Raw genomic sequence first — 19446 nt, 5'->3', positions numbered from 1 at the left:
GGGCAGAGAAGGTGCAAGAAAAGACTGGAATATCTTAAAAACGGTTTTTGTAAGTGAGGAATGCTGCCACCAGGTGGCGGCAGCACGCAGGGTTACATTTTTTACAGGGCCTGAAGGAAAGCTGGGAGTGTGAAAAAACAATTAGAACACCTTTTTGCAAAAAAGGGGACAGCAAGTCTAAATCTCTTTATGGTTAAAGTCGATAGGGTCACGCACACTGAAGCAAAGGGAGCTCGCGTGCACCAGGCCTAGAGGAGGCTGGGGTTAAGTAGAAGCTGATTCAGACAAACCAGCCCCAGCCCCAGCTCTGCTGCTCATCAACTATGCGATCTCGGGGGAATTAACTTAGCAAAGGTTACATGAAATATGTGCTGGGACACGCACGGTGTTCGACGAGTGGGAGTTATTGTTATATCCTCTGTAGCTCTTGTTTCCCTCAAATAATTTTACTTCTATAAAGAAATTTTATATCATACCCACGAACTTGGAAACTTCTTTCGGTCTCTGCAGAGCTCAATGGCTTCAAGGGTAGGCTCCTGACAAAGGTCCAGTAACTTCTCCCACGCCAGCTACGATTTTACTTAGAGAATCATGTTGGTAGCCGGCCATTTCCACTAATGCTTCTAAAATGCCACATGGCAGAAACAGTATATAGAAGGCATTGTGTCATTTGCTGGATTTAAAAAACTTTAACGGCTCCTTACCGTTTACAGAACAAAGTCAATATTCCTTAGCCCGGTATGGAGGGTCTGCCTTACAACCTGGTCACGTCCAGATAGACACGTAGGCCTGTCGTCCCGGAGTTCTAGCCCTGGTGCGTTGCAATCACTAACGAGGCATGTCACGAGTAATGGGTAGAATAACAGTTAAGTACCAAATACGTACTGCTTTAACACCGTATTGTAGACTCAATAGTATTCCTATTTCAGCGTTATAGGCCTTTCCATTTCAAATGGTCTCTGGAGTAGAAAAGAGTTTTCAAAGCTACAACGACATGAGGAGAGTTGTGCAGATGCCTGCTGAGAATGCCCTTCTGGCCACGTTGCTCGCATGTTCTCTGCATTGGTCACACAGGCTCACTGCTTGGTGCCACCTGTGAGCTTTCCTCCTGCGCCAGTCCCCCCCCCCCCCCCCCCCCCCCCCCCCCCCGCTTCCCACGAGGAGCCCTGCAGGCCCCCCCCCCCAGGCCTTCCCCACCTGCCAGGAGCCGCATTTCCTCCCCCTGCTCGCTCCATGAATACAGTCGCTACCCCTCTCACTCCTTCCACACACATTTGAATTTCTAGAGTAATCACGTGGCCTCGTAATTCAGTTACGGGCCAGTCATTCCAGCAAGAATGCAGACATTGGCAGACAAGGGCCATTTCCTGAGGATCTCTGCATTTCCAGATCTCAGTACAGAGGTGAGCGTGGAGTAGGCATTCAATAAATGTTGGCTAATTTGGGGACTGAGACATTGAAAATGAAGAGCAGAGAATCACACGTGGGAAGCTGTAGGTGAGCCCGGGCAGAGGAAGATGGAGCAGAGAGGAAGGAGGGAGTGGGTTGTAAATCTCCGAAGAGCACGTTGCCCTTTGGAGCTAAAGAGCAAGCTGTTCCGTTGTCCTGGCAGAAGTTGCCAGCACCCTTCCCAGTAGACACGGGCACCAGGATCTTTTGTCCCAAGTACACTTTACATTTGTTATCACACCCTAATCTTTAGATTCCTTCAGCAAAGCCATTAATTGCTTTTTAAATAGACCACAGAGTAGACATTAAAGTCCTTCGCGCCTGCCAAAGGGAAAAACAAACAGAGGCCGTGGAAGTGTAGGGGAACGGGCTGTCCCACAGGTGGAAAAGCCCGTGTCCTAGAGACCAAAAGTGCAGGGAGATCGACGTATAAGAGAGGGACCCAGCCTCCCTCCGTGTGTCCCAACACTTGGGTCTGTCACCGCGTCCTGTGTGTTGGTGAAAATCAGCACCATGAAGATCCTGGTCTTGGTCTTGGTTTGCCTACACCTCTCCGAGGGTGTGGAAAGGTGTGTATTAGGGTTCAGCCTCATTGTGGGTCCCAGCCCAAGGGGGGCATGACAAGCTAGGGGGGAGCAAAGGGGCGCAGGTCTCTTGGAGAGGCGGTCAGATCGTCTCTTGGTACCATCAACTGAACACGCGCTGGGGGCCAAGACTTGAAATGGATGGACGGTGGGTGTGTGTCCGTGTGTGTGTGTACGTGTGGATGTGTGGGTGTGTAAGGGTGGGTTGGGTGTATTTGTTGGTCAGAACTTGCTGAGATCCAGGACAATTTCCTGCAACAGGCTCTTTTTGAGCAGAGTACTGGAGAGGATTGAAAACGGGAGGCCAGGTCATCGAAGAGGTTGTTTTAAGGGGGCGAGGTGAAGCTCATTCCTTTTTTTAAACCCTATTTTCTGCAGAGTCATTCTGAAAAAAGGCAAGTCTATCCGCCAGACAATGGAGGAGAAGGGTGTCCTGGAGGAATTCCTGAAGAACCATGGGAAGGATGACCCAGCTGCCAAGTATCGCTTCAACAATGATGCCGTTGCTTACGAGCCCATCACCAACTACTTGGACGTGAGTGAAGGCAGAGGGGGTGCCCATAACTCTTGGCTGAGAACCATTTTTAAATACTCATTTATATCCCTCATTAGCTCTGATTTGGACTAATAACTAAACCCAAGTCTCACTTTCCTATGGGAAGTATCTGAATAAATTATGAGTTGATGTTATCTAATAGGATAGTAGCGCCCTTTCTTTCCCTCGTTCCTCTCATTACTGGCTCATCTCTCCAAAGCCCTGTTTATATGGTAAAGAGATTTACAGGTGTGATGTTCAACCCAGTCGAGAGACCCCGAGGAAGTCCTAGCAATGAGCTGCAGGAGAAAGAAAGAAAACACGTGCAAGGCCAGCAGGGAAAATGCCCCTTTGGAAAGATACACTGGTGTCCCCAAAGAAAGTATTTGAATGTTCTTAGGCTGCAATGTCTGCTCAGGGCATCCCAGCTTACTGGCGTCCTGCGGACTGTCCTTAGTGAGATGTTACACAGAGCGTCAGAGATGGAAGGCTCTTCAGGGGCCTCACATTTTATAGGTGGAGGAATAGAGGCGGGTAAGTGACACGACTGGCCCACATTCACTTAGAACTCAAACTGCCCCTCGGTGGAATTCTCTTCTTGCTTTTCACGAGACCCCTCACCTTAGACACCCTAGCACCCTTTGCTAGAGTGAGGCCAGGAGGGAGGAGGGTGGTGGTGGAAGCATCTAGCACTGGAAGAGAAGGGGAGGTGTGTGTGTGTGTGTGTGTGAGGGGGGGTGTCGGGGGGAGAGTGGATGGATACTTGGAAAGGAGAAAAGAGCGACTGCTTCTCCAACTTTGGGTGTTCCGTCAAGCACGGCAAATCCATGGCGATATCACCTTACTGCAAAGCAGAAAACACATTTAGAAGAGGGTATTGTCTTGCAAGACTGTCTCAGCTGGTCAAAGGCTAACAATTAGGAACAAAAATGTAAAACATTGAGAGGAGCTGGCTCCACATGGGGGAGGGGGGGGATTGTGGGAGAAGCCTCTTACTCCCCTGAGGAAATTAGGCAAAATGTGACTCCCAGGGGGTCAACTTCTTGCCCATCCTTAGGACAAGGCTAAGCTGCTTGATGAGGTGGACAACCCTTTCTCTGCAGGCTTTCTATTTTGGGGAGATCAGCATTGGGACACCACCTCAAAATTTCCTGGTTCTCTTTGACACGGGCTCCTCCAACCTGTGGGTGCCCTCCACCTACTGCCAGAGCCTGTCACCACCTGCCCATGACGGGGGCAGAGTGAGGGGGGACCCAGGCTCGTAATGTCAAGTCCAGGGCTCTTGGTGCTTAGCCACGGTCTCATCCTTCTTAAATGAGGAACCTCTAGAAATCTTGCCCCCAGCCTGCATTTCAGCGACAGTTCTGGAGACAGACAGCAGAACTAGACTAAAACTTCCACTTCTTGCCGCATTGCCCCTTTCCCCCTGCTCTCTCCAGTGGGCCACAATCCCTGACGCTTTTGAAGGGATCATCCCTCAGGGAATGAAGGATTGGAAAGATTCGGGCAATGTTTGTTGCCCAAGGGGACAGGCTTTTCTGGGCCTGACCCAGCTTGTCTGTATTATGAAGGCTCTGAGGCCGAGCCCCATCCTAGACTTGGTCTGATGATCACAGGCCATTGAGGGAAAGTTTCCTCCAAGCCTTTTGGGTGGCAGTGAATGACGCTCATATTTCCTTCTGTCTTTCCACAGCCAATCACCACAGGTTCAACCCCAGCCTGTCCTCCACCTTCAGGAACAATGGACAAACCTACACACTGTCCTACGGGAGCGGCAGCCTGAGTGTGGTCCTGGGATATGACACCGTGACTGTGAGTGATGTTCTCAGAGCCTACAGGGGTCCACGGGGGGCTCCCATTTCTAGAACTTAAGCTCTCAGAGAAATCCATGATCACTAGTTAGGTACAACCTTCCCAGTTTCTCTGTTATTCTTGCACATGGATAGTTCAATATAAAACCAGTCACTACCCATGGAAATGGAAACTAGAACTCCAGAAAATACCACTTCTGCCTCCCCAGCACCCCCACTTTTTTTCTTAAAACACATGTGGTTGGGCGACACTCTTGCCTTTTCACCTTCCACACCCACGCCCGTGAGTGAGTTCAGCACGAAGGAAGCCAACTGCTCTCCCCAAGGGAGGTTCTAGATTCCAGAGCCTGGGCACCTACGTCCATGAAGGATTTGTCCACATGAATTGCTCAGCTCCTCTGTCTGCTCGCCCCAGGTTCAGAACATCGTCGTCAATAACCAGGAGTTTGGCCTGAGCGAGAATGAGCCCAGCAGCCCCTTCTACTACTCCGACTTTGACGGGATCCTGGGGATGGCCTACCCCAACATGGCCGTGGGCAATGCCCCGACGGTCATGCAGGGGATGCTGCAGCAGGGCCAGCTCTCCCTGCCCATCTTCAGCTTCTACTTCTCTCGGTAAGAAGCCGTGTCCCGGGAAGAGCTCAGCAAGCGAGGCTCCGTGGGCCTTTGGACAATTCACCATCAGGCGGGGCTCAGGGGATGAAGTTTTCTGACTCAATGAACAGAACTTGCTATTTATAATCCACGTATGTCTGAAAATTTATAATCATGTTTGGGGGGAGGATTTTCTTTTAAATGCACTGGAAAAAATTTTAAGTATGGCCATAAACCATATGATGACTCTTTTCTAAAAAAATAAGCAATAGGCCCTCGATATTTGCTCAGTAATCGTGGAGGTTGCTGTAATAGACTGACACAGCTGTAGAGCCCTAGAAAAGCCCCATGGACTTTTACCAGTGAAGAGCACAATACTGAGATGGTAATTATAACAGCACCTCTGGCTTTATGAAGGGTTCTTGTAGCAATGACTCCAAATGATGGTAATGAGATGGTAATTATAATGACACCTCTGGCTTTATGAAGGGCTCTTATAGCAGTGACTTCAAATGGCATCTTAAAAATCCTAGTATTAGCCTCATTTTGCCAGCGAGGAAATGGAAGCTCGAACAGGTTGTGAATGTTGAGAAAGGTCACCCATGGTGGGTGTAAAACTGAGACTCAAACACAAATATTTTCATCTGAAACCCAGTGTTTTTCTTACTCCATCTGGCCTTGAACTTCTGTGACATGCTTCACTCCTTTTTCCTACACACATGATCCTCAGGGAACCTGAAGTCCAAATGTCTTCCTTCTACAACTGGCAGGTGCAGGGTAGTGAAAGCAACAGGCCTATATCCTCTTAACATCACCGAGTGGCCAACTGACCAGGACAGTAGCACCCCCATCATAGTACCCTTGTGATCGCTGTCAGGCCCATTCCAGGTACTCTCAGGGGGATTTCTCACTTTGTCCCAGGCAGGGTTTCTCTGGGATACTTTTTAAAAACACACACACATTTTAATTGATTTTTAGAGAGAGAGGAAGGGAGAGGGAGAGAGAGACAGAGAAACATCAATGAGAAACATCATTGATCGGCTGCTTCCTGCACTCTCCCTACTGGGGATCGAGCCCACAACCAGGGCATGCGCCCTGATGGGGAATCAAACCAGTGACCTCTTGGTTCATGGGTCAATGATCAACCACTGAGCCACGCCGGCCAGGCTCTCTGGTATACCTTTATAGTTTCTTTTCTGGTGCCTGGTTTCCAATTCCATCTTCTTTATGGGCATGGTCTGTGTTTCCAATGCTCTGATACTTTGGGTGCTTCTCTGAGAATTTCCTTTCCACTGTACCTTAAGCCAGGCGAAGTCTGAAGAACATCCCCTCCTTCTGCGGCACCCCTGTGTAGGAGGGAGGGAAGGTGGGGGGAGTTTCCATTTGTGTTATGGAAACTCATGTTTGTCTACGTTTCTTTTCAGCCAACCAACCCATCAGTATGGCGGGGAGCTCATCCTGGGAGGTGTGGACAACCGACTTTATTCGGGTCAGATTGTCTGGGCCCCGGTGACCCAGGAACTGTACTGGCAGATCGCCATTCAGGAGTAAGTAGAGAAGTAGAGAGTTCCCGTGGATTATGGACACTCATGGGGCGTTTCTCCAGAGTGACAGTATTTCCTGTTCCTGTCACAGCTTTCTCAGAGAATCCCCAAACCCTCAGGCTGAGAGAGGCTCTGGCGTCTAGCTTTTGACTGAATCTTTTGACCTGGTCACCGAGCCTCGTCATGATAGCAGATCGGTCCATTCCTAGGCTCTGGGTGCCTCTGTCTTCATTCTTGGAAGTTTCATGATCCCAGCTGACATCATCTTTACCGCTTCCATCATCAGGAAGAGGAATAGCTGTCATTAAGGTCCTCTATGTGCCAGAGATTATGCTAAATACTTTACGTAGAGGAGTGCACACGATTTCCACAACAACATAAGGGGGTCAGCAGTGTATTTCATTCTATAGATAAAGAAACCATGGCTCAGAGGTTAAGCAACTTACCCAAGGCACGCCTGTCACAAATTTCAAAATCCGAGCACAAGTGTATCTAACCCCAAAGCTCATGATCATGAATCAGTTATGCCACCGCTCAAGGTCTTCAAAAGTTCTCCATCGCATGCAAATTGAAGACAAAACTCCTTGGGCCTCTGCTCAAGACCATACGTAAGCAAGGCTCTGCCCATGAATACAGCCTCTCACTGCTCCCTGATCTGAAGCATAGACTTCAGCAAGTCCTTGCAGCCTGCCATGCCTTTCTTGCTTCTTTACTTTTGAATATATCTCCTGATGTGTGACTCCTCTCCCCTGTGCTTACTCGAATTTTGGGCATCCTTCAGAGTCTGGATTAATTCCTACCTCCTCCAAAAAGTCTTCTCAGGGGGCTCAGTCCACAGTGATATTTCTCTCTCTCTCTCTCTCTCTCTCTCTCCCCCACCCCTTATCTCTCCTGTAGTATTTATCTGTGCTCCTGTCTCAATTTCTATGTCCTAATCATTGGGTAAGACTCTGGGAAATGGCCCAATGTGCAAGAGAGAGGGGTAAGAGCTTGGCATGTCTGGGGACTAGTTGAATGTGCTTGGAATAGAATTGCCTTTTTCTCACCCTTTTAAAAACATCACTTGCTCAGAAAAATCCTTGCCTGACCCCTCCCCCACCCCGACTAGATCAAGTCCCCTCTTCTCAGGCACAGAGCATTCCCTTCATGGCACTTGTCGGAGCTGCATCATTTGTGTATTTTCGTTAAGTGTCCGGCTTTTCCGCTAGACTGTGCTATCTGTCTTGTTCGCCACCACGTCTCCAAGCACCTTGGCTTATGGACAGCACCAAACACACGCATGTGGAATGAAGAGGAAAGGTTGAGCAGCAGAAAAAGCTGGGCAAGGAATCAGGGGCCGAGTCACGTGGGACTTTAAGCCCCACAGTATGGAGTTTATCAGCTACTGCCTCATGGCGTTAGTCATGGTTTAATGCACTATGTTGCCTCATCTCTATTAGAATAAGCTCCTTAAAAATAGTAAGTACAACTCACCCCCTCCTGATATCCCCTTAAGCCCCGTAAGAGTGTTTGGCTCGTGGTAGGTACTCAGAATGTACTTATTAATTGATTTCAAGCCATGACTGTGTTTGGCACATGTGTGGGGAACCATACAGGTACATACAGGTAGATTAAGGAAGATCCAGTTCCTGCCTTCCAAGAGCTTTCAGCCAGAGCCGGAGGGGTTGCCAGGCCAAGACTGAGGCTATCACGCCAGTGATCACAAAGACACGAAAGCGTTGCCGGGGCAGAGGTGTTAAGGGGTGGCCTGGCTTCCTGGCAGAGCCAGACGCTGAAGCTGCAGGGTTGGTGGATGAGGGGGGGCATGAACCATGTCTGCGGCAGAGGCTCCTGACTCTCTCTGTGCTGGTGTCCCCCTCAGGTTTGCCATCGGTAACCAGGCCACTGGCTGGTGCTCCCAGGGCTGCCAGGCCATCGTGGACACGGGCACCTTCTTGCTGGCTGTCCCCCAGCAGTACATGGGCTCCTTCCTGCAGGCAACAGGAGCCCAGCAAGCTCAGAATGGTGATGTGAGTAACCAGAAGCCACGGGTGTGTCTGCACGGCCAGGCAGCCTCCACATGGGAGCCCAAGCTCGGGCAATGAGTTCACGGGAAGGAGGAGGGAGGGCTGGGTGGGCACCTGAGTCCCTGGCAGGACAGGTCACGTGGGGACACAGCATGGCACATCAGCATGAACCCTCAACGCAAGGAAGGGTAAGGGGACGAGTAATACCGGCTCCATCCAGACGGTGACTGTGGGCTCAGCGGTTGTCAGGAGGTGCTGTTAATCCATTGCAGGTCCTAGGAGCACGTCAGCTTGGTCTGGCCACTGTCATTTGACTGCACTGTCATCAGGGCCCAATGCATTTTTCCATTCCACGGGGTTTCTGTCTTCACTAGGAATACACCTTTGGGTTTTACCGAGAAGCCTCCTGTCCCCACCCCTCCTCCCTGTGTACACATATCCGTAGTTTGCTTTTCCCTGAATGCGAGAGCAGGGGCCCAGACGAAATCCTGGTTCCTCGGGGTGGGGTGGGGGAGTGCGGGTGTGCATTTCTACACGTGTATATCCATGCCTTTTCTCTGTAATTTGTACTTTCTGAGGTTAGAAATTGTATTCTGGAATGAGCCCAACTCCTTTTGACCATATTGATACAACCAAAGCCTAAGGGCTGAGATGCATTTAAGGAGAGGACTCACGAAGCAAGAGTGTCTGGTCAGAGTTGTACCTGGGGGTGGGGCCTTGCTGTCCAGGCTCTGGAAGAGCCTCTGCTGGAAGGTCAGGAAGAGAGTCTCACCGGAAAAGGGGGCTCGGCCCTTCGTCGGGGCTCTACAGCGTCGCCTTTTCCGTCTCCCAGTTCGTGGTCGACTGCAGCTCCGTGCAGAGCCTGCCCACCATCACCTTCACCATCAGCGGGTCCCAGTTCCCCCTGCCTCCCTCTGCCTATGTCTTCAGCGTACGTAGTCACTCCCAGGCTCCCCGGCTGTGTGGCTGGATGGGCCCCACAGCCGTCCCGAGTCCCAGCTCACATCTGGGCAGCTATGGGGAGCCCCCAGGGGCAGGGCTGAGGGTGGCCAAGAGTTCAGAGGCCCCCAGGAGTGCCATGGAACATAAGGTGGGGGGAGGTCTCTACGGTGTCGCTGGTTACACACGCACGTCCTCCGTCTCCTTAGGACAACGGCTACTGCAGGCTGGGGATTGAGGCCACCTACCTGCCCTCCCCCAACGGGCAGCCGCTGTGGATCCTGGGAGACGTCTTCCTCAAGGAGTACTACTCCGTCTACGACATGGCCAACAACAGGGTGGGCTTTGCCTTCTCGGCCTAGACGGCGGAGGCAGCCCGCACCCTGCCCGCAGGACGCTGCGGCGGCCGATGTGCCCCTGGACTGGCCGCGGCCTTCTCACTGTCCTGACCCCTCTGCTCACAGTCTTACTTCCCACAGCCAATAAATCAGGGAACTCCAAACGTCTCTGAAGTTCCTTCCAAGGCGTCTTTTTGTGTGTGTTCTGCTTTCAGTCATTGATTCGAAATGGAAACTTAGCGGCGGCGGTGTCAGGGGATCTGCTCACGGGCCAGCGGGCGAGGACCCAGGGGAGCAGGTCTGCGGGAGGACTCGTGGGCTCTGCGGGAGGCCCTGGACCCAGGTCACCGCCCCTCCCGGCAGCCTCCCTTCAACCCTTCTCTCTGAATATTCTGGAAAAGAACATGAACCAGACCTCTCCCCGACTTAGGAATGTTAGAGAGAAAAAGAAACCTTAGCATTTCAATAGGCGCTCTGAAGGCCGAAATCTGATCAGAAACAGCTGGGGGGCTTTTGTTTGTTTTTTATGGAGGGGAATCGCATATATTTACACATATATACATATATATGGATAAATATATATGTGTGTGTGTATATATATATATATAAAATCCTCACCTGAGAATATGCTTTTATTAATTTGTGAGAGAGAGAAACATCACTCAGTTGCCTCCTGTACACTCTATGACCGGGAATCGAACCTGTAGCCTGGGCCTGGGCCTTGACCTGGAATCAAATGGCATCCTTCTGATGCACCCAAAGCTCCAACCACCTGAGCCACCCGGCCAGGGCAGCTACCCTTCTACTCTTGAGATCCCACACCCCGGCTTTTCATGACTCTGAGCACAGCAGCCTGGAGAAAGGCGAGATGATGGCCGGGGAACACTTTTCACTTAAAAAAAAAAATCTACCTGATCTTCCTTTTTGGGTTTTGAAGTGTATGGCACCATCTTTCCCACAGCCCCAAAGCCGTACTCAATTCTATTTCATCCATGTCAATGGCAGAAGAATATCACTAATTTGATTTTCCTTCCAACTTGAATTGATTGTGTTCAGTCAAATCCTGTGCTGAAAATTCAGACTGATCGATGAATGGTTCGCAGTGTTTGCCACCCCACTGAACACGCAACAGGAACCCCCAGACCCATCTAAGCAGGAATACAACGAGCCAGCACGTGGAAGAGAAGGTTCTGAACTGTCTTTATGCTCTCGCGTGGTGGTCACGAGCCCTTGCCCCTCCCCGGGCCCCGTGCTGGCAGACAGGGGACCACAGCGGGGCAGAGGGAGAAGAGCAGCTCTGTCCATCCAGGACATCCTGCGGCCAGGGGGAGCCTGTGAGCCAAGGCCCAGCTTCTCAATCGTAGAACAAGCTCAAGTAGGCCAACCGGTTCCGGTGTCTTCTGAAGTCCTTGTCAGTGGGCAGCTGCAACGAAAGAATGTTGTCTCAGACCCGATTCTGATGAGAACCCTCTGCCTCTGATCTTCCTGGCTGTGCAAAATGAGCTGCCCGCTGCAGCTTTTGTGACCTAGCTAAACCCCAGCCCACAGCTGTCTAGCCTCTAGCCTCAGTCAACTTTTTAAAAAAAATTTAATATATATATATATATATATATATATATATAATTTTTTTTAGAGAGAGAGGAAGGGAGAGAGAAAGAAACATCGATGTGAGAGTGTAACCCTCCTGCATGCCCCCTACCAGGGATCAAGCCTGCAACTGGAGCATGTGACCTGACCAGGAATTGAACCGGCAACCTTTAGACCAGGAATTAAACTGGCAACCAACTGAGCCACACTGGCCAGGGCTGATTCTCTCAACTTTTGCACTTACAGTGACTCTTTGTCATCTTACTCTGGTGTCTATCATGTTAAGAATTATTTTTTATTTGGTAAATCTCTAAGAGTTAGCTGGCAAACTCCTTGAAAACACAGATTATATGTTTCATTCTTGAATGTTACCTATAGGCCCTAACACGATTATACTGGTACATCAGGCGTTTAATAAATATTCATGAAATTAATGCAAAATTCCATTAGGAAATAAAAGGCACCTTTGGGATTATGACAGCTAACATGGATTGAGCATTTATTATGTTGTAGATACGGTGTTAAATGCTCTTCTACCTTATCTCAATCTTTACAACCTTATCAGATTGATTCTATTATTGTACTCATTTTAAAGAAAAGAAAACTGAGGCTTGGAAAAATTTGTGGACTTGTCCAAGATCACACAGCAAGTAAGTACTGGAGCTAGGATTTGAACCCAGGCAGTCTGTCCCGGCAATCCATGCTCTTGCCAGAATGTTCTACAACCCCCTGATGATCTAATACTCAAGGGGTGTGATGGAAAGAGCAGGGGCCTAGGAGTCACAAGACCTAGATTCATGCTGTGTAGCCTGCACAAGTGGCTTAATCCAACTGAGTCTCGATTCCCTCTTCTATCATATACAGATAATTTTCCTGTACCTACCACAGATTACTTGAGGATTAAATAAGAAAATGTAACTTTCATGCAGTCGTGCACACCTTTAAAAATCTAATACAATTGCTCAACTTTCTCCCCGAATCCCCATATGCATATACACACAAAATTGTACATAGAATTTGGGGGGGGGGGGGGCAGGACTTTTTAAAGCTCATGCACAGACTCCCAGTTAGGAAGAACCAGATGGTGTTAGGAAGATGCCCTGTCTTATTACCTCAGCTTTTATGGTTCTTTTCTGTAGACATGGAACCTGAGCCCAATCTGGAGATCCAAATTTCATTGGCCAGGTAACTTTTGGGGGTGGCTTTATCTCTGGGTTGTACGTGCCAGGGCTGGAAATAAAAATATGTGACATGATGTCTATGAGTTAGTGACCATTTGGGAACCCCATCCATCAGTATCAGAGCTGTCCCTGAACCAGGTCTAACTTCCTGATAAAAGGCAACAGATTGACCAGGTTTTTAATGTTGGTTCCTTCGCCTGTTAATGTATTTCTAATTAGGTATTCGTGTGAAAGATATCTAGTCTTGACATCCAGCTAAGGTAAAAATTGACTCTAATTTTAAAAATATTTCTGCAATTCTGCATCTTAGCTGAGAGGCCAGAAGATCCCAGGAGTGGTGGGTGATAAGAGCAATCTACCACAGTGATGAATTAGTTCTGCCCACCATTTGAAATGGGATAAAAGTGCTGGGATAATTCAATCTATCAGCAATCTAGGGACAGCAGAGCAGAACCAGTTAAATTTTCTTGACAGTGGGATTATTTTATAGCTGCTTTTGTTCGTGATTGCTTTGTCTTTTGGTGTAGACACATTTATAAATATTTATTTAATGAATCACAATGATTTTCACTTCTATGATGCCAGAGATCTGGAAGGCAAGAGGTGGAATCTTAAAGATGAGTGGCTCTTTAGCTGTCCTTCCTTTCTTACCGCTCTCTGTGGAAGTGCCCCAGAAAAGAGGAGACATACCCAGGATAACACATGTCCTTTGAGCATGTCCTAAATCGAGGCAACATGGCATTAAATGGAGCAAAACTTTGTTTGTGTTTTTGTTCCTGAAGACTGACTGTCTGGTACGTGCCTGGATGAGGTGTCGCATCCTGTTTCCAAGAAAAAGACCAGTACGTTAGAGGGTGACACACAGGTATACACATATAAAGCTTTCTAAGTAAACAAAACAAGCAAAAGCCAAACCAAGACAGAGTCATCCTCTCCCTGTTCATGTATCAGCTACTGTTTAACCCCCTCAAGCTACAGAAGTAGGCCTACCATAGGTAGAGAGCCAAGGCACGTGCGGGTCAACTACCTGAAGGTACCTAATGCTTCAGTTGCAGGAATCAACCTAAGCTGGGTGGAGAACCAAGTTAACTCGGTGCAGCTACTACCCTCCATCCCACCCGGAGACCGTGTCAGCAAAGGGCCCACGAGATTAGGATGCTATACTGAAATCCAATGACACAAAAGGATGGAAAAGTTGGAATTTGGGTTTTTCTAATCTTCACACGGGGTTATGTTTGTTGATTTATTGATTTTAGAGCGAGGAAGGGAGAGAGAGGAAGAGGGAGAGAGAGAGAAGCATCCATCTGAAACCTAGGTATGTGCCCTGACGGGGAATCCGGCAACCTTTCAACCCACTGAGTCACACTGGCCGGGGTGGAATTTGGTTTTTAACTGAGAGGATAACCCAATGCATACAACAAAGCTTCCAGTATTTTAACATCAGGTGTCTCAGTGGGCACCGAAACTGACTTGGTACCACTTCTCCCGAGCATTGTTTCCCATTCTCCCAGGACGCTCACACACACATTTGCAATGCTAAAGCCCAAGCTTTTCAGATAGGCTTAATGGCTTTTGAATAAACTGCCTATAATTCTTGAATTTCAGAGCCTATTATTTAGGTAACCTCCCACTCACTGCTCTGTGCTCCCAGTGCAAATACACACACCACCACCATGGGTCACACGAAAATTTAAGCACATCCAACCATGTCTAACCTTGGCTTGCTTAAACCTCACGGATGTTCTGGCTCCCAAAGTATATCCTTTTATACTGGTCGGGATCTTGGAGAGGTTGTACACCCAGTCATACCTCTTTGGGTAGAACATATTAAAAAAATAAACAAAGAAAGAAAAAAACAGAGAACGTTATAGTCATCAAAAACAGAGTGAACTTAGAATGGTCTTATTTGAATTTTCTCTGCAAAAGTTGCTCTCTCTTGACTCCTCTGAGTCAAGACCATGGGAACAATGACATAAGGAACAGGTACCTCTGCTGCGGGATGTGCCTGGATAGGCAGAGTAAGTGACATTTCTATGCCTTCCAGTGAATCCAGCCCCCCGCGCCACAGAGCTGAACTTGCTCTAAAGCAAGTGTGTCTGATCATCTTATTTCATAAACCCACCTACCAGCACATCCGCAATCCAGGTTTGGATTAACGGCAGGATAACTGGCGTTGGCTCACAAGTCGGTGGAGGTGGGAATGGAGTGGGGACTATCCTGTTAACCATATGAAGCAAAGCCTTGCGTTTTTTGGGGGTGGGGTGCGGGTTGGAAGCAGGGAGCAATGGTCCTTTAGCTCTGACATTGACCCTGAGGGCTGGTTGCAAAGAACAAAAGCCCTTTCTCATGCTGGGACCCTGAGGGCCACAGAGTCGGAGATTTTCTTTCACTAAAGGGGGCTGTCTTTAAATAGATGGGGAGCGGGGAGCCACCTCGGGGAAGGTGAGTACTCACACTCTCGGTGCCGTAACATCCAGGCCCTCTGTGGGGTGCTCCCCTAATAGGCATAAACTTGTTCCCCAAAAAGTTGTGGGGGTGGAAGTGAGGGAAGATCTTCTTCTGCTGACACGTTCCAAAGTGGTAGTGAACCAGCGATTCTGAGGGTCCAGAAGGAGCAGAAACTCCGCGCGAGGGGTCTAAGTGGGAGCTTGGGGGGGGGGGTTGGGGGGGGGATGTGGGGAGGCGGGGCAGAGGAGCTCTTAACAAACACCAGGCCCCAGTGCCAGAAGGGGACCGGCCTGCGTTTCCTGCCCTCGGCCTTTCCCAGCCCCCCAGGCCCCCTGCGCCCTACTCTTCCCCCTGGGCCGCAGCCCCCCTCACCCGCTCGGTTGAAGCGCATCGCGTTCCCGGTCCGGGTTTGCATTTGTGTACCGCGTTGCCAAGGGAACGGACGGGCGCGGGCCCGGCGGCGTGGCTCCCAGCGCGCCTGCGCGGCAAGGGCGGCGGCCGCGCGGAGGGAACCCGGGGGGCGGGGCCTGCGGCGGGGAGGGCGGGGCCTGCAGCGGGGAGGGCGGGGCCTGCAGAGGGAGGGCGGGGCCTGTTGCGGGGAGGGTGGGGCCTGCGGCGGGAAGGGCGGGGCCTGCGGCGGGGCTGGGGGAAGGTGGCTGGGCTGGGCCCGCGGCTGCAGGAGCTCCGGGGGAGGGCTGGGCCCAAGGGTTTTGGAAGCTGGGCCATCGGGAATGTGCTGAGGAGAGAGGGGACACGGGCTCAGAGTGCCTGGAAATTCGGGCCACTGGGCTCAGGGACTAGGAGGTGGGCTCCCGGGGCGACGACCAGAGCCGGGGAATTGGGGACCGAATGGGGCCTGGATCGTTCCCCATTAGGCGCATCTTAGACCTTTCTTTTCCTCCAGCCCTCCCCATCAGGTTGTCCCCTTGTCCCCCTAAAGGGAGCACAAGCTTTTAGCATCGCTGGAGGCCGTGAGTGGAGCAGTAAGAGTGCAACAGAATCACAGAAGTGCTGCTAGTTTTAAAATCTTGGGCAGTCACTTAAATGTCTAAGTCCCGTGTCCTTATCTCTAAATTGAGAATAATTCCTCTTTACAGGGTTGTTGAGAGGACCGAGATAACAGATTTAAAGAAATTCGGTGTCTGGTACTTGGTAAGGGGCAGTGCAAAGGGTTATTCTTAGGGGAGATAATACCCAGCCAGCTGGAGCGCTCCCTCCCATCCCCGACCCAAGCAGCAGCAGCTGGGTGTGTGCTGACTTCTTTTCCTCTCTCGGGGACATTGTCACTAACTTGTTTGCACTCGACTTTAGGATGGCTGTAGGAATCGTCAGGTGTGGGAGGCAACAGAGTGCACCGTGTGACTGGTCCATACAACCCTTTGGCCCCTAAGGATGACCCTGGGATCCACGCTTACCCTGGGCTAGCATTGTAAGCAGGGGATGATTTTATATATCGAAGGTAGGGTTTCCAAAAAGTGCTGCTGAGTCCTGGAGGATATTTTGGACACTCATGAAAGCATTTTGCTTGCTAAAAATTATTGGAGGGATGCCCCTCTCGATGGGCCGGGGAGGCTGGACACCTGGCAGGGCATTGTCTCTTGTCCTACATGTCCTGCTGGATGCTACAAAAATAATTGGCCGTACTTGACATATATAATAGCTGGACTTTTTTTTTTTTAAAAAAAAAGAAAGGATGCAGAAAGCCCAGTAATATAGGAGAAGGTCATTATGAGAAACAAAGATACAATTTCAAAATTATCGTATAATTTACTCCAAGCATTCTGTCTACTCAAATTTCAGTAACATGAATGGTAAAGTGTAAAGAAATCTTGGCATTGATTGATAACTTTCATTTTTATTAACATTTTAGGTACCCACAGTGTTTTTGAAATTAGTGTTAACATTATTAGTGACATGCAACATGTCTTACAAAGTACTTTGATAATATGACAACTCGTTCCCTCATTGGTGTTTTGGTTGGGTTCCAACTGATCCTCTGGCTGAGGAGAGATTAAAAAGCTAGACTAAATAAAATATGTGGTGTCGTCAGAGATATACCAAAGAAGAAAAAACATGCAGGGCCAAGATCCCAGACAGAAGAAAAACCAAAGTGGTGCGCCCAACAGTTGGCGCTGCTCTTCCCTTTGAACATTCGCTAATTAAAAAGCTGGCCGAGAAGCAGAAGGTTCTAGCAGAACTGGGAACAGAGTCTCTGAAAGCTGGGGAGCAAAAATTAGGCGGATCATGGAGGAGGGAGGACTGGAAAACACCCTGGGCTTTTAGTTGGGACCCTAAAGAGATAAACCCAGGGAATAAAGGTGCCCGGTGATCACTCTGCTCTTTTGTTTTCCTACGCAGCCTGCATGAAATGGCATCTCACCTCCTCTCTTAACTCTAGACTTAGGCATCGGTCATTATACAGTGCAAGAGCCTGGCTACTTCATTGTCTTCTAAAGCAGTTACAGCTGAGCATTTATATGTTATTTTATTGGGAATTATTTTTTCTTCTTTACATTAATATTATGGCATTATATTGTTTATGAAATCATATGTGGTAGGTGATGTTATCCATGAATTTGATTTTAGGATAAAATAATTACAAAATAGTGTTTCGAAATGTTACAAAAGAATTTGTCACTCAAAGCAGGACTTGGGTCTGAACAGGATGCTGGAGGATGGATGTGTCCAGATCAGAAGAGAGGAAAATAGACTTTCCAAGCCCCACTTTCTGGTCTTTCTTAGATACCAACCTCTCTCTTCTGGGGGTAGAATGGACACAGGCTTTAAAGCCACTCAAAGCCGGTTCCCAATAGGTCCTCGTCTGTCGTTTACGAGCTCCATGACCTTGTGGAAGTTACTCCATCTACCTAAGCCTTGGTTCATCTATGAAATGTCTCTAATCATTGTCACCTCTTAAGGCTGCCATGAGAATTCAGGAGACACTGCAGAACAAATCTTGCATGGCAAGGGACTGACCTATAATTGGCATTTAATAAATGTCAGTGCACTTCCAATCTCTCACCTCCATGCCCAGGGCTACAGCTAACTCCAAGGGTACCTTTGTGCAAATCTAAAAAATGGCCGGTGTTGCTCAGTGGTTAGAACATCGGTTGGTACACCAAAGGGGTCACGGGTTCAATTCCCGGTCAAGGGCACATACCTGGGCTGCAGATTCAATCCCAGGCCCCAGTCAGGATGGGTATGGGAAGGCAACCAATCAATGTGTCTCTCTCACATCGATGTTTCTCTCTCTCTCTCTCTCTCTCCCCCTCCTTCCCCTCCCCTCCCTCCCTTCCACTCTCTCTAAAAATCAATGGAAAAAATATCCTCTGGTGAGGACAACCAACAGCAACTACAAAAAATGGTGCCCTTGCATCTGGGTGGGTGCCACCCATGTGACGTGGTGAGAGGAGCACTTCCCCATACCCACCCAGATCAGGGTCCTCCTGTAACCCTGTGCACACCCCACCTCTTTCCAGTCAGACTCCAGTACTGAAGGAGTGAGTTTTCATAATGTACGAGAGTTCAAGGACACCATTACCATCATCAAAGTTCCAGAGGAATGGCTGGAAGGTCTTTGTTGACTTGGTCACCTTTGTGGTCCTAGGTAGATCCAATAGCAAGGACTGGGAAGATTTCCGAGAAGCTCTGGACCAGATCTCAGACTCAGAGATGCTTTCTAACCTCCAGTGTTTCCAGTGTTCAGTCTCCATGAGTCACCACTCTCATAAGTGAACTTTAACCAACAAATGAAGGATGTAACTAAAACTGACTGCTAAGCACCAGCCCCACCCTCGAAGTCCCCTTTCAAGTCTTTGTGACATGGCTTCTTCAAACCAACGCATTGTGGTGTCAAGGGAGCCAGAAAGGCCCAACCTTGAAAAGCAGCTCTGCTAACTATTAACTACATGATCTTGGGCGAGTTTTCCACCCACGATCTCAATTTCCTCACCTGTAACAATATCCACCACATGGGAGATAACATATTAAAGGACCTAGTCCAACGCTTGGAATACTCCACTTGTTAGGTCCTACCTCCCGTCCTGCCTTCTTCGATGCATTCATTCAACAAGTGCTTGTTAAACTCTTGTAGTATGTCAGGCACTGCTTCAGGCAATGGGAACATAGCACTGAACAGAAATCCTTGTCCTCAGAGAGGTTAATTTTTCTCCAAGGTTTGTCATGCTTTAGCTAGAGATGTAATTACATTTATAACAATACCCAATTTTACTGCCCCTTGCCTTCACGGGGACCCTGGTCTCCCACCCATATCTATGTCTTCAATCTCCAAGGCATGTCACATGAAGGCTCGGAACTCAATACATCAGCTGCAATCACAATGAACGTTTTTTCCTAAGTTCTGTGACTCTATCCCAGCCCCCTCTTACCAATATTGAATTTTCATCACCCCGCCATCCCTGCTATGCCCT

At 49.1% G+C, this 19446-nt stretch overlaps 2 protein-coding genes across 2 annotated transcripts; one reads left to right on the top strand and one right to left on the bottom strand.

Moving 5' to 3' along the window:
* The first annotated feature begins 2433 nt into the window (after nt 1-2433).
* On the top strand, nt 2434-9824 carry PGB (pepsinogen B). Its single transcript, XM_087828155.1, has 9 exons — nt 2434-2568; nt 3672-3809; nt 4008-4074; nt 4262-4380; nt 4795-4994; nt 6398-6520; nt 8379-8526; nt 9356-9454; nt 9672-9824. Exons 1-9 carry the CDS (start codon nt 2449-2451, stop codon nt 9822-9824), a joined length of 1167 nt encoding a protein of 388 aa, XP_087684281.1. The 5' UTR covers nt 2434-2448.
* An 892-nt stretch (nt 9825-10716) lies between these two features.
* CIMAP3 (ciliary microtubule associated protein 3) lies at nt 10717-15445 on the bottom strand. The gene is made up of 6 exons (XM_087827745.1): nt 15389-15445; nt 15023-15165; nt 14284-14379; nt 13259-13389; nt 12500-12617; nt 10717-11223 (listed from the first exon to the last, which is right to left on the bottom strand). The coding sequence occupies exons 1-6, from the start codon at nt 15429-15431 to the stop codon at nt 11155-11157; spliced, it is 600 nt and encodes a 199-aa protein (XP_087683871.1). The 5' UTR covers nt 15432-15445; the 3' UTR covers nt 10717-11154.
* Nucleotides 15446-19446: the final 4001 nt, after the last annotated feature.

Source organism: Miniopterus natalensis, chromosome 19 (genome assembly GCF_054644295.1).
Source record: "Miniopterus natalensis isolate mMinNat1 chromosome 19, mMinNat1.hap1, whole genome shotgun sequence".
Taxonomy (NCBI): domain Eukaryota; kingdom Metazoa; phylum Chordata; class Mammalia; order Chiroptera; family Miniopteridae; genus Miniopterus; species Miniopterus natalensis.
This window is presented reverse-complemented; position numbering and strand designations above follow the sequence as displayed.